The sequence below is a fragment of the Leptinotarsa decemlineata genome, unplaced genomic scaffold (assembly GCF_025532065.1).
Source record: "Leptinotarsa decemlineata unplaced genomic scaffold, Ldec_3_MD MMD2_tig00000035_RagTag_RagTag, whole genome shotgun sequence".
NCBI lineage: Eukaryota > Metazoa > Arthropoda > Insecta > Coleoptera > Chrysomelidae > Leptinotarsa > Leptinotarsa decemlineata.
The window spans coordinates 11556907-11569879 of record NW_027412540.1 but is presented as its reverse complement, the minus strand read 5'-3'; the positions used below and the strand labels follow the sequence as shown (position 1 = coordinate 11569879).

Sequence of the window (12973 nt, the reverse complement as noted above, 5' to 3'; positions counted from 1 at the left end):
GGATACATAAAAAATATGGTTTACGTTGAGCCACCAACTTCTCCCGAAAATATGCGACTTAGAATAACGAATGCTTTTCGCAGCATTACACCAGCTGTCTTGCGCAGGGTAGAACAGTCTTTCAAACATAGACTTCAGCTCTGCATTCAAGAAAATGGAAGACATGTTGAACATATTTTATAAAAGTTTCATTATCAACCTTAATTAAACTCTCCCTTTTGTAGTTTTGTTATTTGCCAGTTGACAAATTTGAATATCTAGAACTCAAGCTCTGAATGAATATAATAACATGAAAAAAATAGTTATTTATAATGTTTCTTTCTTTTAACTTGTTTGGTTTGATATTGCACGATTTATGAGTGAAATTCTGCATCCAATGAAAAAATAATTTTCCATTTAGCAAAAAGTGATAGGTACATACATTTATTTCGTTAAAAAATATTTGTTTGGACACCTTCTAATGTACAAAATTGAAACAAGATATTTTTCGTATATTTTTATCAGTCGTCAAATGGATTTCGCTTTGAAAAAATGACCATTTTTCGAAAGAAATGCTCATTTAAGAAAAACTATTGAACTTAGCCATAGGGAATACTTAATGAAATTTGTAGAGGTTTCGTTGGCGCTTCTTATGGATCAATAATATACAGGGTGTTCCATTCAATATAAGGAAGATTTTGCAAATTTTCATTTACAATATTTGGCAAGCGGTTTTTCATACCCTGTATATCACAGGTCGATTTCAGATATATCGTTTGAGAGAGTTACCAATGTAGAATATTCGACCAAAAAAAAATTTCAACTGGACTTGGCACCACTTTATAATTTCAAATATTCTGAGTGACGAATATTGGAAAAAAAAACCTGTCATGCTAGATATCTCGAAAACCGTCAATATTTTCGAAGTGCAGATATACATAAAGTTTATTTTATTTTCTATGAAGAAACCGAAAAAGCGATAAAAAATATAGGTTGCCATTTAAAAAGACACAGTTGGGATCCGCCCAGAAAAAATCGAACACCCTGTGTGACCGCCAATATTTTTATTTTGTCGAGCTCGAGCAATAAGGTAATACTATAGAAAATTAGATTCCTATCTGCTTCCTATATATATATATATATATATATATATATATATATATATATATATATATATATATATATATATATATAGAGAGAGAGAGATAAACATTAACGAGTGTGTATGATAAAATCAAAAAGGGAACATTCGTGGACAGAACACTCAAAAAATAGGGGCAAATCATAAACATGCGTGGAATGGTCTATGTAAATGGTACAATAACGCCATTAATTCGAAGTCCCAGTAACGAACATACCACTGATGATGTCTGCTGCAGTAGCGGACGATACATCTGGGTTTACAACCGGGATGTTGTTTCCTCCAAAATGGAGTTATTCTGAATCTATCATGGCAGACTCCGGAATATTTTGAACAATTTTTCTTAAAACAAAATGCCCGCCATACCAATTATGAAAATCTATATTTGGTGGTGCTCGTACAAATGTTGTTGGGACGTATTCAAAAAAATGAACAGTCTTAGTAGCATGTTCGCCGATAACTGAAAATTAGGGGGCAAACCGCGGACACGTGTTTCTGGCTATTGGCCTCATCAGCGCGATGCAGCCAATTGCAAAGATGGAGAGCAACTGGTTACCAAAAATGAAAAACATCACATATGCACGGTGTCATCAATAGGAGCTAACCGCACATTTGTGGTTTCAATTAGAAGACCTAGAATTCCCAGACATCATCTAACATCACCACGTAGGCAGCTATAGCTACCTGCGTGACTTCCGGGTCCAGGATATAAATATAATTCTACATCGGCCAAACCAAGTAAAAAAAAGGAAAAAAAAGGGAAAACTGATCCAAAGGTACGATGAACACATACATAAACCCAATAGTATATAAATCAAACCTCGCAACACATGCCATACAAAACAAACATAACTTTTCCCCGTCAGAGAACATAAAACTCATAAAAAAGTCAATAAGGGAAACCGCATGGACATTTGGGAAAACTTAAACATCCATAAATATAACAGTCAAAAATCACTTATCGAGGAACAAGTACAAATCATAACACAACAAGAACTAACATTCAATATACACTCCTAGAAACAATAAACCTAAACACATCAATATACACTCCTAGAAACAATAAACCTAGAGAAGTTTCAACACAAAGAATAGTACCTGATAATCCAAATTCAGGCAAATTTACCTAAAGCAGTACCTGTATTGAGGCGTTCGGACCGTATAAAAGAACACACACAGGATGACACGTTCATATAGAATAATGCCAAGAGGATGACAGCACGACCAGCTGTCGAAAGCTCTCGCCGATAATCAAATAGAAGTACTCACCTTTTTCCCTGGAAAAAAAGTTATTTCATAAAAAGTGTCATTTTGTTGCCTGTCATCAGGCCTGTCAACTTTTTTCCCGTCACAGAAAAATTTTTATTAAAGAGCTTTTATAGAATAAAACAAATTTTTGATTCAATAAAACCGATCAGTTCGTCACCAAAATTTTTTTGAAAAAGAGCTTATAATGATGCCATGAGATTCAGATATGTAGATGAACCAAAAATTTTTTAAATTTTTTTTTTAAATCAACTGTTGTCCTTTATAAAATAGTTGAATCTCGCGACGAATTATTATGATATATAAATTACGTGATTTAGTGAATTGGTGGATTAGGTTTGATAAAAGTTTGTTTTCAAAAATGTTTTCACTCATAATTTATTCAATATATGGTCTTCTCTGATTTGTTCTCCATTCATATCAGCCTTTTATTTTCCTGGCGAAACTTTGTTTCAGCGCTACCTGCAGAGATACTTACGGACTTCCGGAAATGACCCACAGCCGGAGAGGTGAGGAATCACGAGCTCTTTGCACTTCCGAATATTCTGATATCTCCCCTCTTCGTGGAGGAAACGTTGCTTTTGGGACACTGGAAGGACGTCCTTCGGCGTATAACTTTGAAGGGAGCCCAGAACTACAGGTGTGATCACTATTTCACCTCACTTCATTGAAAATAACTAACTGACTATGACAAATGTAGAATATGTAATATTGAAAACAGAAAACTTGTACAGGATATTTCAAATTCGATCCTCACCATTGAACTTCTGCTAGCGGTCTATTCAATTCATCTGTATTATGGATAATTGGATCAATGCGCTACATTCATAAATCAGGGATGTTTTATCAAAGGGCATATAACAGGGATATAAAGGACAATTTCTCTGAGGAAGAATTTATTATAACATATTTCAAAAATGTTCTCAATAGATTACTAACAAACAAAATCGCAGAACTCTGTGATGACAAATTAATTATTAATGAGTATAGATAATTATCAGTATCAATAACAATTATTTCAAATTTTCAGGAAAAATATTTTGAAAAGGATTTCTTCATTTTTTGTATATTTTTTTATCCAGCAAACAAGCAGTTTTCAAACTAACTTGGAAATTGTTGACAGAATTGAAAACAAAAGAACACATCGGAAATTACAAAAAATCTAATGATCGAAAAATAGAAGAATATCACATCAGTTCGGACTTCCATTGTCTAATATAATATAAATTGATTTGAAATTTCTGAAAAATATTAAAAAGAATAACCGAAAATAAAAATTTTATTCAAACAAAAAAACTGAAATTACAAAGACATAACATGAAACCAAAAAACAACCAAGAAAAATTAAAACTGAAATATTAATAAAAGCTGAAAATTAAAAATTATTATTAACAATTATTCAATTGTTAGTATCCACAATGGTCTTCGGGTGATAACTCCAAGATCCGACTATTTATAGGTCATTCGAGTGCTTTCACCTATCCCCTTTCTCTCTCCACTTCATTGGTTTTCAGCGGGAGATGACCGTTTGGCGGGAGTTGGTCGTTTTTCGTTTGATTAGAGGTTTCCATATGTTACGTATCTCTACGCTAGCTTGACTAAATGCGTTGCTATTCTTATATATTGCGATTCTTATATAAGTAGACCCCTACAGCTGGTGTTGATGCAGTTGATAAACCTGGTACCCAGTATATAGTCAATCTATTCCTGTCCGTCAGTTTCCTCAGACCAGTCTCGATAACACTTTTGGGCTCACCAATGCCCTAGTGCATGCCTGGCTGTAGTTTCTCTCGAGTCGTTGAAGCCTTGAAGTATTGATCCTTGAAATATTGGTCCTTGAGCATTGCTTCAGTGGCATAAAATTCAACCTGAAAGACTGATCAAGTGGGTCCCTGAAATTAATATTTCTAGTTGTATGATGAATTTCAGCTCTCGTCTCATGTTCGGTTTTTGCTATGTCTGTACACTAGGTGTTTTTATCGAGCATGTTTTCAGAATAATTGTTCATTCTTCTCTCTTCGCGGTTCGAGACTTTAACCGCGAAGTTTGTGTCGAAAATGCATTTTGATGTCACGTGGTTCGTGACCATGTTTGATGTTCGTTCCACCACAGTCTGAATGGGCCCACCTTGGCTTCCGCTATAATTACAAGGAAGGAAATTCTAGAGTGTCTCCAATGCAGCTGTAGACGTGGTATTTCTTCCGTTATTTCCAAAAATAGAAGTTTGTTGATAGCGGTCGTTTGTTTCATCTTCGGCCATGCATGCATATGTTTTGTAACTAATACGTCATACCTGGTTCAATCCCCAGCAATCTTTCCAGCATCAAGTGCTACCCCCGCCTTTCTTTTAGCTATTTATAGATGGTGGTTCCAGGTCAGCATGGGATCTAATATTACTCCCAGATATTTGATCTTCTGCGACAGATTCATTCTTTCGTTCAGAAGTTTGAGATGGTCCAGACCCCTCTTCTTTGGTCTTCTTCGTGAATGCTACTGAGGTCGATGATTTTGTCGAACTTAGGTTCATTCTATGGTCGGTTCACCCTAGCATTCATGCGATTAGCATTCATATAGTTATTTCATAAGTTAAAAAATGTTTTTCTGAATCTGATAATCAGACAAAATGAAATTGAGAAACTGAGTCTTTGAATTGCTTTGAATGAAACCTTCAAGAATGTTTTGGATTCAGAACACTGTTCTGAATCCTATATAAAACTCCGCGGGCAAATATCTGAAAAATGAGAGAGAATATCCATATTTCGTGAAGGCAGATGATTTTGATGTCAAAGGGTCCTCTTATTTGCGAAAAGATCCAGCAATAGGCGTCATCCATTAGGGCGTCCCGACACCAACGCCAATTTTTTTAAATTGTAACCTAGATTTTCCAATTCGTTTTTGGATTCTGCATTCAATTCTGAATTCAGCCGTATAGCACACTTGTAGTTTTCCTTGAATACTATTGGAAAAATCAAATATTATTGCATATTATAAAGAGGGAAATGAATAAGTCAAAATGAATGCAATAATACGAGTATAATAAAATGAATACATCAGTTATGATTTCATTGTCTGTTCAATTTTATCTAGTTGTGTATTTCTGTACAAATTAAAATAAATGTTTCAAATTACCAAAAAATATGTTACTTTGATGATAACGAAACATGATGATAACGAAATCAATTAGTGATAACAAGAATCATTTTAGTAAGTGTTCGAAGTGCCTCCCTTCACGTAGAAAACACATTTTGCAGCTTTTTAGTAATTCCCGATTCGTGACAGCTAAAAGCATCTCTCGCATTATGGAAGCACATACATTTATGATACTATTTTTCAAATCCTCTACATTTTGTGGACGTTGCAAATGAACTAAGTCTTTGATATATCCCCACAAAATAAATCTTGTGGAGTAATATCTGGACTTCGAGCTGGCCATGGTATTGGACCCTTATTTCCAATCCATTTCTCATTGAAAGTATCATCCAAATATTGAGTAACTATTCTATTATGTGGAGGTGCCCCATCTTGTTGAAACCACATATTCAGTCGAGTTTGTATTGGTAAATTCTCCAAGAGATTCGGCAACACATGTTGTAGAAAAACAAAGTACCTCTCCCCATTGAGAATTCCTTCGAAAGGATGAGGTCCTATTAAATAACCATCAATAATTCCGCACCAAACATTAACCACCCACACAGACTGAAATCTCGTTTCTTGCACCCAATGAGGGTTCACGTCAGATCAATAGTGTAGTTTGTTTATTATACCGTGGTTATGGTAACGGCTTTCATCACTCCATAATATTTTTTTCAGAAACTGATCATCATCATGAATAGGGGTGAACAACCATGCAATGAAGTTCAATCTTGTATACGCATCTCCTGAATAAGGGAATATATTTTATTTATTAAAAATGAAATATGAAGATTGTTACCTGGATGTAGTCCTTGATCCAAATGTATTTTGTATGGATTGAATTTGTTTTTTGACAAAATACGTTGTATTGATGATTTCGAAATGTTACAATGCATTGCTACTTATCTGGTAGAACTATATGGTTCCAACACCCTTTGACCTAGCACTGCAACACTGTGATTCTCATCAGTAGCCGTTTTTGTTTTTTTTTCGCTTCCGTTCATTGAAATATTTATTTCCTGCCAAAGATTTGGCTAAGCCAGCGAATGTTTTGTCTGACGGTAATTTTCTGTCAGGATACCAATTAGCGTTTATTCTCACTGCTTCTTTTGAATTCCTTTTCAATTCGCCATGAATACATATCATATCCAACTTTTCTGCATTTGAAATTTGAACAATTTTTCAATTTTACGAAAAACCAACACAAAACTGCACTTTCGTCAAATCTGACAGGTTTTCTGACAGATCGATAAATCATTATTGCATTCATTTTGACTAATTCATGGTCCCCTCTTTACAATATGCAATAAAATTGCCTTTTTTCATCCGTATTGCAGGAAAACAAATAGTGTGCTATTTCATTGCATTGAATTTTGAATTCTGCATTGAATTCAAAATTCAATGCAGAATTCAAAAACCAATTGTAAATACTGGGTTACCATTTAAAAACATTGGCGTTGGGGTCGCGACGCCCTAACGGATGACGCCTACTGGTGGATCTCTACGTAAATAAGAGGACCCTTTGACACCAAAATTATCTGCTTTCACGAAATATGGATATTCTTTTTCATTTTTAAAATATTTTCCCGCGGAGTTTTACATGGGACACCCTGTATAATAATCAATGAGCTATTGGGAAATTTACAGAAAAAATTAATATATTACACTTATTAAATAAAATCAATAATGTAAAAAGTGAATGAAGATAATGGTTATCAAAATTATTATGAAAAATTATGTAAGACTTGGAAAACTATCACTATTACTACTACTACTACTATCACGTGAACTACCTATTAAGTTTTGGTTAAGAAAATTCTTGTATTCCTTTTTCATAAATGTTTTATTTTTCAATGGCAACTTCAATTATTTGAAAGTAGGAAGTCAATCTGCCATCTATGAATATATACGCGAACTTCATTCTTCTCCACTCGTGAAGTGAAAACTTTGTATATAGATTGAAGTTATTTTTGATCATACTATTCACCAAGAGATGGCAGTGGTTGGATTCACAATTTCTCTTTTTACTTCTTTCTACCACGTATTTAATACACCAAATGAAATATTTTTAATAAAATCATTCTATATTTTTTGAAAACAGTGAGATTTTTATATTTTGGTGTGAATGTCTTTCTCGTAAAGCACCTACTCTCAATATATTTTTTATTCAATTTGTATTGTATTGTATATCTTCTTAGTTTATCCCAAAAATGTTCGTCATTCACTTCCTGTAAGTAATAGTATCTGCTCATAAATGCATTTCGCACATGTTGTAATTTTTCTGGGATAAGATTTACTATTGAATGCTTCAGCCGTGTAATTTATAGAAGCTGTGACTAATTTAACATATACTAAATAAATAGGTTGCGAATCTGACAATAATTCATCATAGTTTAAAAAAATGCCAATTGAGTTTTCAATTGATATATGTTTCAGCAAGATCTGACAATGAAAAATTTTAATTTTTTTGATATGGAATAACTATAAAAATATAGAAGAAAACTATTTACACGAATTATCAAAATATTTCTACAAATGAGAAACTCATAGGCAACTGAAGGTGCGTCTGCATAAATAATTTCGTCCGTTTTGTGACGTCACCTGACCCAGACGATAATGTTCATACTCGCTCAGTTGTCTAAGTTCCCACTTCAATGATGTTTTTTCTCATTACAATTATTGATCACTCCTTACTAATTCTACTGGTTTGTTTTATATCCCAAGTTATTTCGGCATTGAAAGTTTCGTGAAAATTCCCCATTAGATAATCCAAACAGTTTATATTTTATAAATCCGGTGTTCACGAATGTCCTTCTATTGTTTTTCATTTAGGTAAGGAACGGATTCCTAACGTCCTACAGAAGATACAGGTCGTCAACAATCAAGTGAAACATCATATCTTCTTTAAACGACAATTATTGTGGAGGGCTCAATATTGTTTATATTGTTTTTTTTGAGTTTATAACCTTCCACAATCTGAAAAACTGAAAGATGAATAAATAGAGGTTCTGCTGAATTGTAGTAAAGGGCAAACTGAAAACTTCCCCCGAAAAGTTACTGCGTAATATAAACTACTAGAAAATCCAATTAGTGAGTAACACTTTATGAATTTTGCCTCCGAATTGAAAAAAAATCAATTGAAACAGTTGAATATGTATACTCAGCTGTCCTAAGTGGCTAACGTTTCGGAAAACAAGCCTTTTCCGTTTCCAAATCTGTTATATTTCTATCTATATCTCAGTTTGAGACGAGATTTTCATAGTGAATACAGGTTTTGAAAACTCACAGAATTCTCAAATCATTATCTTTTGAAAAATTAGAAACGATTTTTAACAATGTTACATCATGCTATTTTAGGTGTTTTGAATGTAAAAGCTCTATTTCAGCGTTTCCCAAATTTTTTTGCCTGGAGCCCCAACTTCGTTGGGCCACATATTAAATAATATTAAGTATAATTATTAGATATTACTGAAAATATTTTTATTATTATTATCGTGAAAATTCACTATTGAGGAATACGCCTCTGAAAGAAAATGAGGAAGATGATATAATTGAAGATGAAATACAGTAAAAAAAAAGACTTTTGATTCAGAATATTAAAACTAAACAAATACAAAAAATAAAAAAATGAAACCTATATGTATAATTCGTACGACTGGTGCCTACGATTTACAAGAGATCCTACATCTGGGTTGAAAGTTGAAATCTTTAAACGTAGGTTACTTTACACACTACTTTCCACACAAAGCCCATTTCTATATTTATTTTTTAAATATACCAAAGTGGAGAATGCCCTCTCAAACAAACCCCGTCAGCTCTAGTGGGTCGCGACCCATAGTTTGGGAACCACTGATCTATTTACTTATCGAAGCGTCATATTTTTATAAATACAGATGGGTTAGAAAGCAAGTTATTGATATAACCTAATATAATGAATCACCGTCACTACAAACTCCTCATTTCAGAAAACCGCATATACAATGATGTCTTTTTCATTTCGAACCAAAGTTCTACATACTCATATCCGCTGACGTTACAAGTGTGAAAATAGTTAAAATTACCTACAAAATTCGAAATGAAATTTCAACATTTTTTGTTTTGTATGATTTCTTGAGCCAACGCTTACACCTTCTGCCCTTTCGTTACTTTTTATCCTTTTGAAATTTACCCAATTTCATCCAAGTATAAAATATGTTATGGAATATGCCGATTCTTGATGAAAATTCATTACATATTCAAGAAACACTTTATTGAGAGATTTTCATAAAACAGTTTCACAAATACCCAACTCGTGTTTCGCTATACAACAGCTTCTTCAGGCGTGTCTTTACAGTAAACACGTGTTACGTTTTTATGATAATAATGATGGAAATAATGAATATACTTCATTGTTTGAAGTCATACAACCTCATTGTCAAAGCTTGAATGTAAATGAAACATATGTCATATCTACTAAAAACCTGAATTACGTACGTCACCTAGTGGACAGTCAGGAGAATAAAATAAACCAATAGTACAGACGGAAACATCATAATAGAGTATCTGAAATATGGAACATTGCATGCAAAGTTGATGCAATGAATGGAAGAATTCATGCAACTAGTACTAGGGTCTCTCAGAAAGAATTTTTTTACAGTTTCTCTGAACTGACTTTCATTCAAGTTTGGGGGCCTAATATTAACTGATAAGTATATTGAAGATCTTGCCAAAAATATAGAAAATAAGAGTCTCTGGTGAGATTTTTAGTAGGTAATAGGAGTTTCAGTGTGTGTCTATTGTTGCGGGTAGCATAATGATTTTGAGTTGAGGGAAAATTTTGATTCATATTCATTGATTTATATTCATAGACAGACCGACTCCAGAATTAATAATGCTATAACAGTAAGTTTTTGTTACTTGTGAAAATATTTCCGCATGACTCACAGGGTCTGATTTTATATATGTACCTAATGGATTTTTTTTGTAAAATTAGCAATTCATTGAGAATTGTTAAGTTACACATTCCCCAAAAATCCAAAAAGGTATTCCACAACGAAGGTTGGAATCTAAAAGAGCGTAATATGCCATTTTGGTCGAAGCTGGTCTTAGCTCCTTAAAAACTTACTCTTACTGTATAGCAACCAGTTGTTAACATGGTCATCAAATTTAAGATTTCTGTCTATGAGCACATCTTGGAATTAAGTGCAATCTTCATTTCCCATCTTTGTCAAATGCAGATTCATTATTCGAGAATCTGACAGATAATAAGTGGGTTTTTTCTGCGTTGAAAGATATTTTGTTCGCATCGCACCACGCTTTTACAATTTTCAAATCTGTAGATATTGTATCATGTAATTCCCCGGTCTGTTTGCCTTTTCATAGTATAGTGGTATCATCTGCAAAGAGAGTGAATTTACCAGATATTTTGACTTTGACACTGATTATATTATGTAAGTTCGACAATTGTAACAGACGCTACTTGACTATTTTTTCGATAATTTTGGCAATGGTTGGAACACGAGAGATAGGCCTAAGATTAGAGGGGTTATCCAGATATCCACCTTCATGCAGGGGGATGATAATAAAAGTTTTCAAACATGAGGGAAACTCGCCAGTACGGAAGGAGATATTTATTAGTGAAATCAGTACATTAAGGAACACAAGGAAATGTTTTGTATTATCTCGATTGAAATTTCGTCATAGCTAGCCATGTTCTTATTTGGGATATCTTTTCAGATTTCTATTAGTTCATGAATATTTGTGTCATACAAGATGAGACTTTCACTTTTTGTGTATTGTTTGTATTTTTTTCGAAGGCTCATGAGTGGATGTTATTTTGTTACTCAAGTTTTGCGCAATGGAACAGTAGGAATGATTTATTGAGTTGGGGTTTAGAGATATATCCTTAATTTTTTCTTTGCTTTTCCCCTAATATCATTGATAATTTCTCGCATAGTCAGTGGGCATACTTGAAGAGTCGACCTTCAATTTTGGAACGGGCACACTTGCAGACCGGTTTCGGGCTTATTAGCCACTCATCAGTGCAAGATAGTGGCCATCATCGACCTAAAGTCAATGATATTCCATAATTGAAAATCGGAATTGTTTCAGAGTATTTCATTCCTCTTCCTAATTTGGAGCGAACAACAAAATGTCACTTCATCTAGTGGACGAGATAGTAACCAACTACATATCCGAAATGTGCCCGATATCTCTGAATAAGGAAGAAAAACTTTCTTATTAGTCAGTGGGCTATGCTTGAAGACTGGCAGTAAACAAATCTAAAGAAATTAACTTCAAACGTTCAAGCTAGTCTCGAATATACCTACACAGTAGGTTAAATGGACTGACGCTCATCAGAAAACAACTACTCCCTTGGCTAATACCATGAAGGGCGTTGAATTATATCCTACAGGCGTCAGTGCAGGAATCTTCACAGAAAATCTCCTGGATTAGCAATTGGCAATACAACTGCCGCAATAGATTTTCAATTATTAGAACACACTTGCAGACCGGTTTCGGGCTGTTTGACCACTCGTCAGTGTAAGGTAGTGTCTATCATCAACATAAAGTCGATGATTTCCTATAATTGAAAATCGAATTCCTTCAGAGTATCCTTCCTCGAACTAACAACAGGTTTGTCATCGCCCCGTCTACCTGTGAACGAGGTAACCAACTGCATATCCAAAATTTGACCAATTCCTCGTATAAGCAAAAAATAGCTTCTCACTTATAGTCAGTGGGCATACTTAAAGCCCATTGGCCTGAACGAATTGATCTTTTAGATGATTTCATCTATTATGTTTAAGTGTTTCTTTGATAACAAGTATAGAAAAATAGCTTCTCCATCGAAAATAAAATTCAGTATCACAATATGCATGTTTAAATATTCCACTGTTAGAATGGAAAATCACAGTACAAGCATGTATGTACCTAGGTGGTGTTCTGAAGTGGTTTCTCGTAAACATTTTGTAAAATGAATGAATATACGGAAACAAGTAGAAATTAATGCTGAACTCTGAGGTTGTTTAGCGATAACGCAAGGTGTACCACAAGGCAGCATCCTTGATCCTCTTTTATATACATTGTATATAAAAGACCATTTTCTCCACTGTAATTATCAACTATATGCCGACGACATTCAAATGCGTCTTTTTCAATGTGTACGACACGGAAGATGCCTATCAATGAAATTGTATCATTTTTGAATAAACATGTCACAAATATGTCACAAATACACAAAAATTGTTATCATACTCAGTGATTCGATCACATTTCAACCATTGTGACATTGTTTATGTCTCTCTCCTTCAGAAGTATGATGGCTATCGTATTCAAAAAGTTCAAAACTCATATTTGCACCAAATTCACGGTCTTCGGAGAAGAAAAAGGATTCCTTACAAGATGAAAGAAATTCGTTGACTGATGTCCAATCGTCGTCTACTACATTTCCGTAATTTCTTTTGTAAAATTCTC

General features: G+C 33.9%; 1 protein-coding gene across 1 annotated transcript in view; it reads left to right on the top strand.

Moving 5' to 3' along the window:
* LanB2 (laminin subunit gamma-1) overlaps positions 1-12973 on the top strand; it is a 197545-nt gene that overhangs the window by 73386 nt on the left and 111186 nt on the right. Inside the window, exon 4 of the mRNA XM_074171886.1 lies at positions 2843-3026. Coding sequence (XP_074027987.1) covers positions 2843-3026 — 184 coding nt within the window. The remainder of the gene's footprint in view (positions 1-2842; positions 3027-12973) is intronic.